The following is a 19957-nucleotide window of genomic DNA, read 5'->3' on the forward strand; positions in this document are numbered from 1 at the left end:
ATTTAAGGAGGACTACGTTCCGCCTTGGACCCCCAGCAGAAGCCATAGATCCAATACCAGATCCAATGGCGCTCATAGTGGCAGCCCGCGAGGGAAAACCCTGATTAGAAGCAGAGCTCCTCCTTGATTGTAACCCTGGCTTGGTGATATTGCCAGGAGCACAGCTTACCACCTGTGCAAATGTAGGTTTTTTAGGGCCAAGACCCCACACTGATGTCACATTATCAGGTACACTACAATTATTATTTTTACCAGCTTGGCCTAAACAAGCAGCATTATCAGTTCCACATATAATGGTGGGATCCACCATGCCTGCAATGTTATTAGGGATAACTGTTTCTGATGCAGTACCAGATGTTTCCTGCTGCTGCGCTGTAGAGTCCTGTACAACAGTGACTGAAATAGTTTTAAGCTCAGCAGAAGGGGGGTTAATCGGCTCTTCTGGGTTTTGTGGTTCTTCAGCAGAAATGTCATTTTTTAAACACAACTTTTCCTGTTTAGAGACATCAGCAGCAGGCACAACATTGCTGAGCATAGGGGAATCACCCTGAGTGTCATTAGGAAACCCATCACTAGGCAAGGTGCTAAAAGGCACAAAAACTGTTTTATCTGTAAGCTGGGGCTTTATATACTTTACTTTATCAGGCACACTCTCAGGTAAGTCCTCCACATCACCAAACACCAGCTGATCTTCCTGCATTGGAGACTCCATTACCTGTATAACTTTCAACATGCCTCCTGAGCCCTGAGATGGCAATGGGCTGCTTACCTCACCTTGAGGGGGAAGGGGGTCAGAACCGGGGGTCTCCTCCTCCACCTCCATCTTTGCAAACCTCCGTTCATTGCAAAACTTCTCCCTGAAGGGACCATCCCTGCCTTCCATCATGGCCACGATAGTTTCTTGATGATCCACACGGACTTTCGCTAATTGGACCTCTGAATCCATAGATCCACGGTTCTTGCTGAACAAGCCTTCACGCTGCTTTCTCAGGCGCTTTAAATCCGCTCTAAGCTTGTAGAGCTTGTCTCTCTCCTTATTGAGGACTTTGATCCCGGCCACCACTCGCTCCCGAATGGATCCAGCATCTTCATCCTCACCAGGTGCAGAGAGATCACCAACCACGGGCTGCACAGGAGCAGGGGTGCCATCCATCCGCCCAGGGGATGTCTGAGAGCCTCCAGCAGGAGAGGCCCTGCTGGCCTCCATGGCTTCCCCAGAAGGGGGCCAGGAGAGCTGGGAGGGATTTCACCTCACACCCTCTTACACAGATCACCTGGAGCAGCAACAGACACACAGCCAGAGAACCTTCCAGCAGCCACACCCGAAGCTGAATGATGGGACACTATTCCTCCCACTGACAGCAATGATGGGACTTCCTGCAACCAGCCAACTATGGGGCACTATTCCTCCCACTGACACCAACAATGGGGCACTATTCCTCCACTGACACCAACAATGGGGCACTATTCCTCCACTGACACCAATAATGGGGCACTATTCCTCTCACTGACACCAATAATGGGGCACTATTGCTCCACTGACACCAATAATGGGGCACTATTCCTCCCACTGACACCAACAATGGGTCACTATTCCTCCCACTGACACCAATGATGGGGCACGATTCCTCCCACTTACACCAAGGATGGGGCACGATTCCTCCCACTGGCACCAATGATGGGGCACTATTCCTCACACTGACACCCTCCCACTGACACAAACGATGGGGAACTATTCATTCCACTGACACCAATGATGGGACACTATTCCTCAAACTGACACCAACAATGGGGCACTGTTCCTCTCACTAACACCAACAATGGGGCACTATTCCTCCCACTGACACCAACAATGGGGCACTATTCCTCCACTGACACCAATAATGGGGCACTATTCCTCCCACTGACACCAATAATGGGGCACTATTGCTCCACTGACACCAATAATGGGGCACTATTCCTCCCACTGACACCAATAATGGGGCACTATTGCTCCACTGACACCAATAATGGGGCACTATTGCTCCCACTGACACCAACAATGGGGCACTATTCCTCCCACTGACACCAATGATGGGGCACGATTCCTCCCACTTACACCAAGGATGGGGCACGATTCCTCCCACCGGCACCAATGATGGGGCACTATTCCTCCCACTGACACCAATGATGGGGCACGATTCCTCCCACTTACACCAAGGATGGGGCACGATTCCTCCCACCGGCACCAATGATGGGGCACTATTCCTCCCACTGACACCCTCCCACTGACACAAACGATGGGGAACTATTCATTCCACTGACACCAATGATGGGACACTATTCCTCAAACTGACACCATCAATGGGGCACTGTTCCTCTCACTAACACCAACAATGGGGCACTATTCCTCCCACTGACACCAACAATGGGGCACTATTCCTCCACTGACACCAACAATGGGGCAGTATTCCTCCACTGACACCAACAATGGGGCACTATTCCTCCCACTGACACCAATAATGGGGCACTATTGCTCCACTGACACCAACAATGGGGCACTATTCCTCCCACTGACACCAATGATGAGGCACGATTCCTCCCACTGGCACCAACAACGGGCACTATTTCTCCCACTGACACCAACAATGGGGCACTTTTCCTCCGCTGGCACCAACAATGGGGCACTAATCTCCCACTTACACCAACAATGGGGCACTATTCCTCTCACTGACACCAATAATGGGGCACTTTTCCTCCACTGGCACCAACAATGGGGCACTATTTCTGCCACTGATACCAATGATGGTCTAGAACAACATTTTGCAGCCCTTTACCCTAGAGGTGCCCCTAAAAGTTTTTTTTTTTCACGTTTTAGGGAACACTTACTAAAATAAATTTATCAGGGGGTCAATTGTTTTGCCAAGTGGGGATAGACCTGGAACTATGGCGGCACCATCAGATGGGAGGTCAATCACCCACAGGTCAAGGAACCCCTAGCAACCTCTGTGGGAACCCTAGAGTTCCACAGAATCCTGGTCAAGAATGACTGGTCTAGAGAGATTTCTTCACAGGACAGGAAGTAAAGGAAAAAATGTCTCTTTGGGCGTTAGATACACTTTAAGGTCTCCATGCACACACTTAAGCTTGACATTCTATCATGTAAACCTGTCCAAACCTAAATTATTTCTTTTATTTTAATCCTTAAAGTGGCTGTAAACCCTGCAATATACCCAGTGAAATGACGGCCATCAGGTGATACACAGATGAAACAAATCCTCCTACATAAGTTGTACCGGATTACCTTCACTCTTCTCTCTACATCCGATCAAAGTGCTGAATTATAAAGCTTGTCTGAGAGTTCAGAAATAAGAGGGTGGAGACCTGGAATTACACTCTGAAGAGCTCAGTGAGGAGAGGTTTGAGAGCTGATTGGGGGGAAGGGACAACCCCCCCTTCATACAGCACACAGGAACAGAGCTGAGGCTGTCAGTCAGCTGGAGCTTCCTCCCCTGTCACCATTTTTCACTTGGTGTCAGGAAAACTTGTCAGAAGTGATTCATGCTGACAGCAGAGGAACGAGGCAGCAGACAGAAATGACACTTAGTGCTCTGGATTGAGACAATTACATCCTCTAGAGGGATATGCTTTGTTCATATTTCATGTCTGAGGTTTACAACCACTTTAAGCATGCAACCAGTCTCAAAAACAAAACTATGCATCAGGATGACACCTGCAAAACTCATACTTACTAATATTTCTCTTGTATCTGGTATTCCCGGTACTCAGTATGTATGAGAAGCATAGACGGACATCCATGCTGTATGGAGGAGAGGATTCATGTATGAAGTAAAATACAAATGACACTTGTGAGCATGCAAAATTACAAAGAGAAACGGCGGTCAAATGACATGGTGAATGTAACAGTTTTGTGGAATATCATTAATGTTTGATTTTTTTATGTGTAAAGCTGGGCTGAATGAGAGAAGCCCATAATTCTTCCTTCCATGCCAATCAGCGTGGATGGACAAATCTCCTGCTGATGGCTATTGTATTCTTACAGCCACCACTCATAGCTGTCAGAATACCTAAAGAGTGACTGCAGTTAATAAATAAATAATGGTTGTCAACCTACGAGATAGAAGGGGACTTAACTACGGCCTTGACTTCACCTAAGGGCCGCACATATAATTTATTTTATGTAATACTACAGAAGAGAGACTTCAGATTTAGAGGAAATGTTAAGAGATTGCACAAATGCTAAAAGTATGGTTGGAGACATGCTGTAGGATATGGGTGCTCAACCCTGTCCCTTCAGCTGTTGCCGAACTACAAGTCCCATCATGCCTCTGCCTTTGGGAGTCATGCTTGTAACGGTCAGTGGCTTGCAACGCCTCATGGGACTTGCAGTTCTGCAACATCTGTAGGGCCACAGGTTGAGCACCCATGCTTGTAGGAGATACCCAGAGACTGGCAATATGTTACAGGGGCCTGTTAAAGATTACTGCCATTACAACCCATTGACAAAATCAGCACTAGTACCGCTGCTTGCTGGGGTCCAAGGAGTGCAAGATAAGCAGTACCGGGACAAGGTCATCTGGAGCCCAAGGTAAACATGCCAAACTGATCCCCCCCCCACCCCCAATGTATTTCCATTATTAATGTCAGCAAACCCTCCCCCACCTCCCCCCCCCCAAAAAAAAAAACATTAATTTGCATGCTTACCCGCTAAGCAGAAATCTCTCCAAGGGCAAATCCACCCCCTGCTGAAATCTCCCATCTCAGCACAAATATTTGCTCCCCATCCCCCCTCCCAGCTCAAATCCTCTCCACAAATCAACCCCCCCCCCCCCCCCAAAAAAAAAAAAAAAAAAAAATGACTCCTCCTAGCACAAATCCTGTGCCCCTCAAATTCCCCCCTTCCAGTACACATCATCTCCCTTCATTCCAAATCCCTTTATCTAGCATACCCTAGATTTCCCCTCCTAGCACAAATCCCCCTCCCCAGATTTCCCCTCCTAGCACAAATCCCCCTCCCCCGATTTACCTTCCTAGCAAAATCCCCTTCTCCAATTCCCCCCCCCCCCCACCCCAGCACAAACACCCCCCAATCATCCCTACTAGCACAAATCCCCCCCCTTCCAAGAACAATCTATAACCCCTGCTGCCCCCCCACATTTACCCTCCTAACACAAATCCCCTCCCTGCCCCCAATCTTCTGGGAGCCCCCCAACCTCTCATGATACCACAGTGCCCAGGGCAGCCGACCCTCCTGCCCATCCCTTGTCCCTGGCCCTTAAGGTAAGCACCAAGGATTGCCGAGTGGGCACTAGGGATATGGACAATATGGACACTTACCAGGAAGTAGAGGAACATTTATTGGGATCTACAAGAGTTGGTGTCACAGAAAACTCCTTAGAGATATTGATAACGGGACGAGATCTGTAAGAAAAATACACTGAATTAAATTAGTAGATCTCTAAAATAAGAAAGTAAATTCTACAAGTAAAATCTAAAATGTATCTAAACCCGAAAAGAAAAAAGTCATCTATTGCAGCTTGCCAGTTTTTAGATATTTTAACAGCATTTATCTTTTTTGTGGGATTTTATTTCACTTTATATTTTCATTTTGTAATTGTGCGAATAACACACTTCCGATCCTCAGGTTGCTACGCTCACTTCCCCACTGTATCTATGGAAGGAGCAATGGTTGTCGCCCAGACTGGACTTCAAACAAATCTGCTTTTCTTTATCTCCATTTTATGGGGTTGGGGAGATATTTACACACAGCATCCACCTTATTATGTACAGTATATTGAGGGTAGACATGGTTGCTCATTACATATGCAGGATCTGCTTCCAGCTTTGTAGTAACAAATAGTGGTTGTTCTTTATTGCTTCTTCTAACATTGCAGCTCTTTAAATTGACTAATTTACAAATTCCTATATTTAACACATAAAATAGGGAAGATCAAGCTGGCAAAATTTAAAGTGATTAATTCATTGTAATTGCAATATAGTACACTTTTAGCAGAGACCAATCTATACATTGGCATATCTGCCCTGAATGACTGTCTCCCGCAGCCACGTGTTTGTAGCGTTCACCCACTAAAAGTCCCACTGATTCGGTCCTAGTAGGTGCTCTAGTAGCCAGACACAGTCTAAGTCATTCCTCTGGCTCAAGGATCAGTCTATCAATATTCTTTTTCTTGCTTTACTAACCGTGGGGTGCTCCTGCAGTACACCTGAGGACACCTATCTTCCTCTAAGCGATTCTGAGCAGTCCTTGCAGCAGAAAATGATGGGCTGAGCTACACAGAGACTCCATGAACAATGTCTCCATGACTCTGATGCAAGAGGGACAGCAGCAGCATACAGTCACTGGGACCTCACACACCGGTCTGTACTCATTGAGGTCCTTGAATAGTTGCATGCCTCCCTACAATATCTTTCAGACTGGTCTCCCATGAACTCTACACCAGATCCCAAAAGAAGTCTCTCAGTAAGCTCCAGCAAAGTTCAGTAGAATAGGCCCCTCGGCTAGCATAGCTGGACCCTCAGCCAGAAGTATAAAAGCACAGCTCAAAGGACTCCTCTCCCATGATCTCTCCACACCAGATCCCTAAAGAAGTCCCTCAGTAAGCTCCAGCAAAGTTCAGTAGAATAGGCCCCTCAGCTAGCATAGCTGGACCCTCAGCCAGAAGTATAAAAGCACAGCTCAAAGGATAGTAGCCCTTCATGCTGGTATCTCATGGACAAGAACCCATCTGTTCCAGGTTCCAAACTATTTATGCTCCCTCCCAGCTACCATCTGGGCACCCACCTCCAGGGATATGCTAAGATTGTATACATATTCAGCTGCTGATTTATCTCTCCCAGCCCACTACTTTCCAGAACCCTCCAGAAAGGAGGAGGAAGCAGTCAATCCTGCAGAATAGTCCAAACCAACCGCAAGCAGCTCAACTGAATAAAGGGGAGCTTATGACTAAATTTACCTAACCTAGCTAGGAAGGTGCTACATGTGGATGGATGGGGCTTGCTTCCCTTGTGCCATGGCAGGGACCTAGTGGCCCCACTCATTCCTGTATTTGGTGCATTGCAGATGAGCCCTACTAGTCGTTTCCCCCTCAGTAACATGTGTGGAGAGATGGTCAAGGTTAACATTGTAGTGCTAAGCTTTAAGTTAGATAACCTAGATCAGTGATGGCGAACCTTGGCACCCCAGATGTTTTGGAACTACATTTCCCATGATGCCCAAGCATTCTGCAGTGTAGTTGAGCATTATAGTAAATGTAGTTCCAAAACATCTGGAGTGCCAAGGTTCGCCATCACTGACCTAGATCAATTAGGTTTACTCTAATCCAACCAGTTTGCCATTGAGATACCATCGAATTACCTTAGTAGAGTAATTTGGTCCGCCAAACTTCCCACAAGCAGGTCTGGGTAGGAGTTGTCATCAACATCAAGACCACCACTGATTGAGTATCCAAATGTTGGTATCCCACCAATCTGAGATCCTTCAATAATCTACAGGCAGTGAAAATCAAAAAATGAATGGTGTTCGTCCTATAGAACATGGTGGTAGATCAGTGGTAAGAAAGTATAAACAAAAAAAAGAAAAAAGAAGTGGCCATAGACAGGTAAATCATGATTCAACAGTTCTATGCTGAAAAGCAGTCATTGTATGGGATAGTCAAAGCTTTTAAGGCCAAGAGCTATACTCAGATATCCAGAAGATACGACCAGGAAGTCTCCATCTTTACGTTGTTCAGCTCTTATATGACCACTTCTACATGGGCATTTACCACCCACATTAATCATATTTGACAAATTTGTTGCAGATTCTACCACTGCAGCTAAAGCAGAGGAAGGATCAAGTCGGACTTTGTATGGTAAGCTTCAGAGGTGAATAGAGAGAAACGGAGGGGAGGTCTTTACCTGACTTGGTTTGGACTGAAGCCCACTGGACTTGCTGTGGTAGATGTACACTTTGCCCATTTCTTCAAAAGGAGCGCCCACTGCCAGATCTGCCATAAAACAATGGATGGTTAGACTCCTATTTCGGATAATGCCCCTTTTATATTATTTTTGAGATGGACCAACACCCAACATATCAGTCAATCATGTCAAGAAGCTCCATAGAAACGTTTGGGCAATCAAACCTGAAATACATGCTATTAACTTTATTCCCTTCTACATTGTGGACTTGGTGTTGCCAATTCTATGATTTCTGTATAACCTCTTTAAGGAAATAGGGGTTTTTGTGCTCACTGTGCCTCAGGTGGAGAGATTCACTCCTTTGTTTGCTCTGGTGACCAAATCAGAAAATAAGGAGAAATTCAAATTTTAGAGTTGTCACCAGAGCAAGATGAGAAGCAGATTCTTTCAATGGGGACACCTGTTAGTATGACAACTCTCTAAGATGGGAAATACGTTTGTAGGTGGGGTGCAGCATGGTGTGGCGGCAATCACGCAGTCCAAGTGCGGTGAAAGAACTTGTATTGAAAGAATGCAACGGCAGTTCACATGAAACACGTTGGGAAGGCAACCCAACCGGGAACACTCACAGGTCCAACACCCTGTAGAGAGCAGGTTTCAGCTAAACTGAAAGAGCCTGTTAGGAGGGGCAAAGTGCAGCCTGGCTGTCTTGTGCACAAGCAGGAAGATGTGCAAAGGAGTTGCGAGCCTCATGCTTCCCCCCCCCCCCTCATCAGGAACCTTTCCCTACTGCTAGCTCTGTCCCTAAGTGGCAGTGTATTTGTCCCTACTTTACCCACTCCCATGCCTGGAAGCCAGGGCCTTAAATAGCCTCTTCCTGATCCAAGATGGCTGCCAGAGAATCCAATTGGATAGCTTCCCAAGTGACCCAGGAAACCATAGAGGAACCATGTTCCTGTAGACTTCCCCTTCAACTGCAGTGCCGTTGCAGAAAACCACCACTTGCAGTAGAGAAAGTAGACTGCACCTGCCTACATATTCTTGGTAGCATTTTCCTCTCATTTCCTGTTGAGTCTCCAAGACAGGAAATAACTAGGAAATCTCCCAATGGGACACAGAAATTAAAAAAAAGTACACTGATGGTGTTTACTACTCTATCCAAGCAAAAAAGCTTTCCTTTATATTTACTTTAATTGAACCATCCTGGTGGTTATCATTTTGCAATCTAAAGTTAAACACCAGGCAAAGAACTGGATACACAGTTGAAATACATATATGAGGGCTGTTTTAGCTACCAAAGGATTTGTAATTCTCTTAAGCCACTTTTTTAAATCCAGGCTCCCCTGCATATCTGGCACAACCAGATCCTTCACCTCCACTTCAGCAACTGCACACCTTGAACAAAAACACATTCCCCAAGCCAGTTAATGGAACAATGAAGAAGCAGGACACTGCTAAAGTTGGTCAAAAATGGATCGAAAATCATCCGGGTTCAGCCAGTGATATCAGTACAAAAATGTACTCACATATAATTAAATAACAACAATACTGTAATTTAGAAGTCAGTCCCGGATTTACGCAAACCGCTTCCGGACTACCAATGTGTGGTGTAGTCACAAGCGTCAGCTCCGCCCTACACGTTTCGTCATAAGTGATGTCTTTTAAAACACCGCTGTTGTTTTTTAAATATATGTGTGTTCCTTTTTTGTATTTTAATCAAATATCATTGAATGGCTTTATGCAATGTAATGCCATGGTTTTGTATCTTCCCATGAGAGTTGGGGGGGGGGGGGGGGCTCATACCTGAGGGAAGTGATGATTGTATTCAAAGACATAACCTTGCTGGTTTGGATTTGCATCAAGCCATATTTGACTTATACTCTGATATAGACAGTCACATTTTTTGATGTGGCATGTGGTGGAGGAAGACATAGGTCATCCGTATGTTCACTCAGCTTATTCACTGCTAGCTTCTGTGCATGCAGTATTCCCGACTATCCTCTAGTGCTGACATTTCTGCTCCCATTCCAGTCTCCGTTTCACGTCACCATCATTATATCCCTGTATGATTCATTACAGTGAGGACTCATCCCATATCAGATGTCTGGTTGGAGGTTTCAATTAGACAAGCAGAGCCTCAAAACAAACAGCATCTGTGTTGTTGTCTTGTGCAAATAGGTGAAACTGATTGCTACGGCATGCTTCTTGTCTAGCTAACTCCATAGGAAGCCATTTGCTCCATCTATTTGGTGATCCTCTGATATTCCTAGGGATTAATCACCAGACTTGTATAAAGTACTCGAAATTTCTACTTGAGTAAAAGTACAAGTGCTCGATCAAAAAATTACTTGAGTAGAAGTGGAAGTGCTTGCAGAAAAAGTTACTTAAGTAGAAGTACTAAAGTATTCAACATTTTTTTTACTTAAGTATTGCAAGTAGTTTTTTCAAAAAATTTGCTACTTAAGTACTAAAAGTAAAAAGTACCAGTAGTTTTGAAAAAAAATTTCTACTCAAGTACTGAAAGTAGAAGTACAAGTACTGTGTTAAAGAAAGAAGTCAAAAGTATGAACATCATATTGTTTTTATTATTTCAAATGATTTATTCAAATGATTAACCTGTGTTTGTTAGTAGTTTCTTGATGCACTTTAAGCGCTGTAGCACCATTTATTTGTTTGTTTCATATTTTCTTTTTATTGGAAAGATTTGGTATAGCAGCTTTTATTATACACAGCCTTTATTTTCGTATGCGCTGATTTACAAATGACATTATACACATTTTTTTGAGCTTTATGCAACCTGCCATCTACTGTTCTGGCAGTGGTAATTTTTTTAAAAGTAACGAGTAACTATGCAGCACAAAAAAAAAATACTTGAGTAGAAGTATCGAAATCATCGAAAAAATGTAGTGAAGTAAAAGTAGAAGTAGGAGAAAAAAATTCTACTCTAGGAAAGTACAGATACCGCATTTCGGTACTTAAGTACAGTACTTAAGTAGTTCTACTTAGTTACTATACATCTCTGTTAATCACTAGTGATTTTAGTGACAGTACCAAGCTACTAAAAATGTCCTGTATAGCTGTAGCCTTTAAGTGGAACTCCAGGATGAAACTACTTTTTAAATGTAAATTGGTCCAAAGCAGTAAAGTGTAATGCTTTGATAACTACATCCAGATGATGGCTAGGAAATGCTAAAAATGTTTGTTTTATTTTGACAGATACTAGCGTTGGCCATAAGTTTAAGCCACTCAGACTTGCAGTGACAATAACGGGTCGCTTGTTCTCCACCTCGTTTACTCACAAAACAAGGGGTTCTGTGACTGGATAAGAGATCCTATGGTTTACTTGCCCCTACTCTTCTCATATCTATTCGCAGAACTCCTTATATTCAGTGGAAAGGTTACAAGACCTTTTGTGAATAGACAAGCTGGAGACCAAGTGACCCAATATCATCACTGTACCAGAGCTGGAACTGTAAGTCAGAGCAGTTGAAATTCACTCTATTATCTGGAAGTATAAAACTAAAATTCTTAGCATCCCCAGCTGCCATATAGGTGTGATCTATGAGCAGCATTACATGAATGGATGGATTTAAGCTTGGTATACATTATTAGAATTTTGTTCAGAATTTATCATTTCAATTTTCTAATCGTTAGTCTAATCTAATCTTTATCTGATCGATAATATAATATTCCAACTGCTGTCTATTATGGGAGTCCTGTGTATCTACCCTTCTATACCCCATTATGATTCCATATCACTCTGTATTTTAAGTGTCTCATTACCAGTGAATCCATCCTGGTTAATGTCTCCAATGTTTGCCACCGCAAAGCCAAAGCCGGAAGCCCCTGGCCCATACAACACCAAAGAGGGCTTGTCGGTGAAACTGCCAACCTCGTTGTTATAAATGTACACGGCTCCGCCCACATCCTCCTTCCGGTCAAAATAATATGGAGCGCCGACCACTATCTCTTGCCAGCTGTGAATAAAGAGGATATCGTGAGCTATCATTATAATTGTGATGGTATATCAGAGCCAGCAGAAATAAAAGGAAGCCGCATATCAGGCTTCAGTGACAAAAATTGGCTTTTGCAACACTTTATATTAATTATTTATTATTAAAGTTATATACAGTGCCTTGCGAAAGTATTCGGCCCCCTTGAACTTTGCGACCCTTTGCCACATTTCAGGCTTCAAAAATAAAGATATAAAACTGTAATATTTTGTGAAGAATCAACAACAAGTGGGACACAATCATGAAGTGGAACGAAATTTATTGGATATTTCAAACTTTTTTAACAAATAAAAAACTGAAAAATTGGGCGTGCAAAATTATTCAGCCCCTTTACTTTCAGTGCAGCAAACTCTCTCCAGAAGTCCAGTGAGGATCTGTATCTACAGTGGGTATAGAAAAGAATCACCCCCCCCCCCTTTAAAATAATCACCCTTTGTTGCTTTGCAGCCTGAAATGAAGACAGACACAGGTTTTGCTTTATCCAGCTGTATTTACTAGTGCAACTTATAACATCCAAATGGCAGATATAACACCAACATGTCAGAAAAATAAAAATAAAAAACAGAATCACTGAGTTGTAAAAAGGATCACCCCCTTATGTCAGTTTTTTGTTAAACCACTTTGCTTTAATTACAGCCTTTAGTCTGTTGGGATTTGTCTCTACTAACTTTTTACATCAAGACTTTGCAATATTTGCCCACTCTTCCTTGCAGAACTGCTCACATTCAGTTAAATTTGATGGTGACCATTTGCGGACTGCAGTGTTCAAGCCACAGATTTTCAATGGGGTTTAAGTCTGGGCTCTGACTAGGCCATGCAAGGACATTCACCGTTTTCTCTTTCAGCCACTGTGTGGTCATTTTTGTTGTGTCTGTCTTCATTTCAGGCTGCAAAGCAACATAATGTGATTCTTCTCTCTCTCTCTCTCTCCATATATATATATATATAAATTTACACACATATACACACACAGACGGATGGATGGATATAAATTTACACACATATACACACACAGATGGATGGATGGATATATATATAGTCGTAATAGACCTGGTCAGGGACATTACGTTAAAGATTTTATTAAGATAATAATGAATAGCCTATTAACCCTTTTAGAGCCAGAGACATTTAAAAAATCATTTTAGATTTGAAGATTACGAAAAACTCCTGAAACAATACACATTTTCTGAAAGCAGGCATCATAGAGAATAATAAAGTGGTAGTTCCATTTTTTTATGTCACACGATTTTAGAACAAACGCAAAAAAAAAAAAAAAAAAAAAAATACACTTAAAGCGGAGTTCCAGCCTAAAAATAAATTTGCAGCATCAGTTAGAGTACAAAAACCTGAAAAAGAATTGGATAATTAATATTTTTTTTTTTGTTTCACTTACCTTGTTTTTAATGAAAATAAACTTACCTTCCTTCCTCTTTGTGCAGCCACGGCCCCCGACGTCACTTCCTCCTTTGCATTGCGTCCTGGGAGATGAGCTTTATCAATCCCAGGATGCAATGGGAACGGCCGGCCGCTACTCTGAGTGTCGATCGCAATCTACAGCGCATGCGCAAGATTACGATCGGCATTCTGGGTAGCCCAGAACCAGAAAGAGGAACATACGGGACACCACGGCTTCAGATGCCCACACTGGAGATGTCCGCGCTCTGCAATCAATTTTAAAGGTAAGTATTTATCTTTATTCAGTAAAGGTAATGTACTGTAATGTGGGGGTTAGTGTTAGGGTAATTGGGGGTAGCTTAGGATTAGGGGGGTATTTTTAGCTCAAAAAAGTGTATGTGGCCGGAACTCCGCTTTAAGGTCATTTTAGGGCGCATAAACGCAATAGGCTACCCAATTTTGTTTTAATAAAATATAAAAGATGAGTAAATAGATACCCAACATGTCAAACGTTAAAATCCTATATGCACACGTGAAATGGTGAAAAAAAATTTGTTCCCCTCTATTTTCCCTAGGCGTTGCTTACAAAGTCCTTACAGGTCATCAGTTTACAGTTAACCCTGATTAATGGGCTTATAATTATTGCTCCCACTCCAGCATGCATGTTGATATATAACATGTGTAACACAATGGATGTTTTCATGCCTAGGCACTCCTGACGTGTGCATTTACAGTCATACGTGAGTGTATGTGGGGGTAGAGCGCTCAAAAATGTAAACCCCCCCCAAAGCCACCAACGTGTGGCATATGTCGGTGACAGTATAAGGGTTAAAGCAGAACTCCAGCCAAAAATAACACGATGATAATAATGAATAGCCAATTAAATGAAACCAGCAAAACCAGCTTTTACTGCAGTACAAGGTCCTGGAATGGATCCTTCATCCATTGGGGATCATTAATATTCATAATGAACGCGTGCTTGAGACATGCAAATCCATTATGATGACTGAGTGCCAGTTCACACTATAGTGATGTCAGACATCGCATGCGATTAGCACGCACTGCTATGCAAATCACATGCAATGTCTGTGTGATGCGGATTCAGCCATACCGATTGCATGGCTGTATTCGCATCACATTCGGACCAAAGTCACACAAGACCCTTTTTTTCACACCTATGCGATCCGATTCCTGTCCAAACTGACAGTTCGCACTGCGATATGCGAACTAATCTGGGGGTGTCATTAACTTTGTATTGACACCCCCAGCAGTTTGCATATGGCCGTGTGAATTGCCTGCGAGTCGGGTGCAATGTGGGCACCCGCAGTGGATTCGCAGGGTTCCCACATCGCATCAATGTGAACCGGCACTAATACTGCTTCTTCTCTCATTTAGAACCCTTTCCAGGACCTATTATACATAGAGTCCTATACAAAGTGAACACAGACCTGGTTAATGATGTTAATATTATTTCACAGTCCCCTCCTAAACATTACAAAAACAGGGAGGGCATAAAAAGGACTTTTAAAGTGGTTCTAAAGGCAGAAGGTTTTTTACTTTAATGCATTCTATGCAGGGGGGGGGGGGGGGGGGGGAGGCCAGGATCGCCGACGGGGGGGACCAAAAAAGAAGAGGATCAGGGCAATGCAAAACCATTACACAGAGCAGGTAAATATAACAGGTTTAGCATTTAAAAAAATGAAATAAAACATGAGCCTTTAGTACTAGTTTAACCATTTTACTTCAGGAAGATTTACCCCCCTTCATGACCAGAGCATTTTTTTTGTGATACGGCACTGCGTTACTTTAACCACTTTCAGACCGGAGGATTTGGCTGCTAAATGACCAGGCCCTATTTTGCAATTTGGCACTGTGTGACTTTAACAGACAATTGCGTGGTCGTGTGACGCTGTACCCAAACAAAATTGATGTCCTTTTTTCCCACAAATAGAGCTTTCTTTTGGTGGTATTTGATCACCTGTGCGATTTTTACTTTTTGCGTTATAAACAAAAAAAGAGCAACAATTTTGGAAAAAAAAAACAATATTTTTCACATTCTTTTATATGAAATTCTCCAAAAAAAATGTAAAAATCAAATTTTTTAACACTGTAGGCCAATTAGCTTTTTGCTACATATTTTTGGTAAAAAAAAAAAAGAAAATTGCAATAAGCGTATTTTGATTGGTTTGCGCAAAAGTTATTGTGTTTACTAACTACGGGAAAGATTTATGTCATTTTTAGTGTTTTTTTTTTACTAGTAATGGCGGCGATCTGCATTTTTTTTGGGACTGCGACATTGTGGCGGACAGATCGGACCCCTAACTGACATTTTTTACACTTTTGGGGGGGACCAGTGACATTACTACAGTAATCAGTGCTAAAAATATGCACTGTTACTGTAAAAATGACACTGGCAGGGAAGGGGTTAACAGTACTGGTGATCAAGGGGTTAAATGTGACCATGAGGGCGTGATTCTAACTGTGGGGGGGGGGGGGGGGGGGCTTGTGAAGTAATCACAGAGACATGTGATCCTATATAGCAGGATCACATGGTCTGTGATCATGTCAGGGAGAAGGACAGACAGCTGTGTTTACATCAGCCGTCCGTCCTTCTCTGTCAGTGGCGGAAGATCGCGGGTGGCCGGCGGCCCTCGGAGCCACCTGACACCCGCACTGGCACTGACACTCCAGCGGCGCGCAATCGCACCCTAGCTCCTCCCAGGCGAGCGCTGTACATGTACGGCGCTTTGCCTGTATGAGCCAGCCTGCCGCAGCACATCTGCGGCCGCTGGTCGTAAAGTGGTTAACTGACAATTGCGCGGTCAGGCAATGCTGTACCCTAATGAAATTTATGTAATTATTTCCCCCCACAAATAGTGTTTTCTTTTGGTGGAATTTGGTCACCACTGGGTTTTTTATCTTTTGCACTATAAACAAAAAAACACCGACAATTTTACTTTCTGCTATAAAACAGATCTAATTAAAAAAAAAAGTAAAAAAATCGAATTTCTTCATAAATTTAGGCCAATATGTATTTGGCTATATATTTATAGTAAACAAAATCCCAATAACCGTAATTACGTAAATGCTATAGCATCTACAAACTATGGTATATACTGTATACTGGAATACTTTTTTTTTTTACTAGTAATGGTGGTGATCAGCGACTTATAGCGGGACTGCGATATTGCAGCGAACATTCTGACACTAACTGACACTTCTGACACTTTGTGGGAATCGGTGACCCTAATACAGTGATCAGTACTAAAAATATAGACTATCACTGTACTAATGACACTGGCTGTGAAGGGGTTAAACACCAGGAGCAATCAACTGTGTGCCTAACAGTGCTGTTGTTTACTATTTGTGTGCTGCTTTTACTAAGGGATGTGATGGATTTTCTTCCCTGCTTTGCCGAAACGCATAGGCAGAGCTCTGTTCTCTGCCCAACAATCAGCGGGTGGTGGTGAACATACAGTGCCCAGCACCCGCAGATCGGCTTCTGCTGTGAAAAATTATGCGCGTGCCCCCAGCCAGCAGAAGGGCGGGGTCACATACAGTATCTCATAAAAGTGAGTACACCCCTCACATTTCTGTAAATAAGTTATTATATCTTTTCATGTGACAACACTGAAGAAATGACACTTTGCCACAATGTAAAGTAGTGAGTGTACAGCTTGTATAACAGTGTAAATTTGCTGTCCCCTCAAAATAACTTCACACAGCCATTAATATCTAAACTGCTGGCAACAAAAGTGAGTACACCCCTAAGTGAAAATGTCCAAATTGGGCCCAATTAGCACAGAGACCCAGTGATGATGTCACTGGGTCTATAACGAAGCATGCAATAAAAATAGAAAGGTTTTGTTTAACCACTTAAAGATCGCCCGCCGCAGTTTTACTGTGGCAGGTCGGCTCTGTCCCGTGAAACAACGTACCTGTACAAGCACATTCGCCAGGGGGATCAGCGGGTCTGGTGGCTGCGATTGCCGCCGTTCACCCGCGATAGCTCTTCATGGAGAAAGAACATTATGAACAATGTCAATTATGAACACAGGGATCCTGTGTTCCTCCTATTTAGGAACACAGGTCTCTTTGTTCATGCAGAAAGTCCTTGCACCACACAGTTAGAAAACACCCCCTAGGGACACACTTAACCCTTTGATCGCCCGTGGTGTTAACCCCTTTCCTGCCAGTGTCATCAGTACAGTAACAGTGCATATTTTTAGCACTGAATACTGTAGTAATGTCACTGGTCCCCCCAAAAACGTCAGTTAGGTGTCCGACCTGTCCGCCGCAATGTTGCAGTCCCGCTGAAAATTGTAGATCGCCGCCATTACTAGTAATAAAAGGACATCAATTTTATTTGGGTACAGCGCCGCACGACTGCGCAATTATCAGTTAAAGTAACACAGTGCTGAATCACAAAATACGGCCTGGTCATTAGGGGGGAAAATCTTTCCGGTCCAGAAGTGGTAATGTTGTTTGGGGGGGGGGGGGGGTAGAACCAGGGAACGCAAAATAGAAGTCTATTTCTTTAAGGGGTTTGCCTCTTTGGTGGATTGAGGATCGACTATTGCATCTGCACCGGGCATCTTAAAGTCACATCAGGGCCCCTACCGTCTGCCAGCCATATACTTGGGATTTGATTTTCAGATAATCTCATTCACTATTAACCAGCTTTGGTAAAAGCACAGCCAGGCATACAGTACCAACCTACCAGGGCAGGTTCTTCTAGTGCCCAGGACAAGGATGCAATACTGCACCCCCTCCCTCACTGTTAAACATGTTACTAAACCCAGGAGCCTGCACTTACTATATCTGATCTCCCACAGTACACAGAACATGGAAATCCAATTATTTTAGTAAATATAAACTGCTAAATACCTTTTCTCATCAGCAGTATATAGCAGTGTATGGCCAAGCACTGGTTAAAGCTTGTAGGAGGAGTTTTCATTCTCCTCTGACTGTCCTATGAGGCTGCAGGACCCCTGACCCTCTGTCTGGACAGTGCTGATTGGCCCTGTGCTGATTACATGCACCATCCCAAGAAAAAAAAAGAAAGAAATCTCTAGCAATACACACCAAACTGAGTGCCTCCAAGATGGATTGGGAACAGTGGAAGAAGGGGGGGATCAGATAAGACAAGATCAAACAGCCTTTCTACACAATTTAGAGGATTAACCCCTTAGGTTCCACAGTGAGTATCTCAAGCATGCTTTACTGCATATACAGACTGATTTTACTTTTGTGGGTTTAGTAACATTTTAATGCATGACGAAAAATGGCATTACTGCCCTGTGTCCATTCTCTCCCCCCTTGCTCCGCTGTGCCCAGGGCAGTCTCCCCTCCTGCCCACCCCTTGCCAGTGCTGTATCTTGGCCTAGGCCGACAAGGCCCAGGCCTAGGGTGGCACTTTGCAGGGGGGCAGCAAAAAGCTGCACCCCGTACTGAAAAAAAAAAAAACCTCCTCCCGGCTCCCGCAGGAAAAGGGTCCCCGCCGGCTTGCGCTGCACTTTTAGTATAGTGCAAGTCTTATGGGGCGAATTGGGCCGGAGGGCAGGGTCCAGGAGGCAAATCAATCTGGCACCCCCCACAAAGGGGTCATACCTGCCTGTATGTTATTTAAATTAAGGGGGTGCACAAGTTTAGTCAGGCCTAGGGCAGCACAAAACCTAAATACACCACTGCCCCTTGCCCTGGCCCTAGTTATATACATACATAAACCATACACTTTCCGCACTTACCCATCATTGTTGAAGTCAGCCAGGGCAATGACACTGCCGAAGTAGGAGCCCACCTGATCCCCATTCAGGGTCTGTTTGAGTCTCAGCGCTGGCGCCTCGATTTCAGAAATGTACACGGCGCCTTTATGTTGCCAGCGAGGGGCCCCGGAGAGCACCGTGGCCTGATCCTGAGACAGGACTCCAGTACCAAGCTTAACTGTGTATCCTGTAGGAGGAATTGAAAGAACAATTAAAGAGGGCATGAAGAATTTTTATCTTAAAGCAGAACTCTGGGATAAGCAAAAATTGTCTAAATATAAGAGCCATGTGTATTCTTCCTTAAATCTTGGTATGCTTTGTGTGTTTCTTCCAGATCTGTGCAGTAATCCAGTGAGACTTTACCTTCCTGTAATAAAGACCGCCCACTGCTGCTCTCTCTCCTTGTGCAGGGTGACTGGTCTTGTCTCTGCCCCTTCCTGTAGTTTTCTGCAGGCAGCCTGTAGTGGGTGGAGCCTTCTAGATCCCTCACACAGCTCTGCTCTCTGCTCAGGCTATGTACAGCACAGTGATGATGTCACTGCTACTTTTACAAGATAATATCTGGGTTTTCAAAGGCGTTAAGTGCACGCAAAACCGATTTATACCTTTGTGGCTATAGATACATAGATTTAAATACAATTATTTGTGCCTGGGGTTCAGCTTTAAATATTTTTTTGGGGGACTTGACCACAGGAGGGGCGGAGACAAGACCAGTCACCCTGCACAAGGAGAGAGAGCAGCAGTGAGCGGTCTTTATTACAGGAAGGTGAAGTCTCACACTGGATTACTGCACAGATCTGGATCTCCCAAGTCCCAGGATCCCCTCCCCCCCCCAATGCAAAATGTGCGACTTTCACGAGCAGCCCA

General features: G+C 43.8%; 1 protein-coding gene across 1 annotated transcript in view; it reads right to left on the reverse strand.

Annotated features, from left to right (window-relative positions):
- Window positions 1–19957, reverse strand: part of ITGA3 (integrin subunit alpha 3) — a 168973-nt gene that overhangs the window by 55105 nt on the left and 93911 nt on the right. Inside the window, exons 6-11 of the mRNA XM_082271775.1 lie at window positions 19073–19277; window positions 11701–11894; window positions 7918–8006; window positions 7376–7506; window positions 5338–5421; window positions 3732–3799 (exon numbers count right to left, since the gene is read on the reverse strand). Coding sequence (XP_082127901.1) covers window positions 3732–3799; window positions 5338–5421; window positions 7376–7506; window positions 7918–8006; window positions 11701–11894; window positions 19073–19277 — 771 coding nt within the window. The remainder of the gene's footprint in view (window positions 1–3731; window positions 3800–5337; window positions 5422–7375; window positions 7507–7917; window positions 8007–11700; window positions 11895–19072; window positions 19278–19957) is intronic.

This window comes from Pelophylax lessonae (assembly GCF_965119305.1).
Source record: "Pelophylax lessonae genome assembly, chromosome: 11".
Classification (NCBI taxonomy): domain Eukaryota; kingdom Metazoa; phylum Chordata; class Amphibia; order Anura; family Ranidae; genus Pelophylax; species Pelophylax lessonae.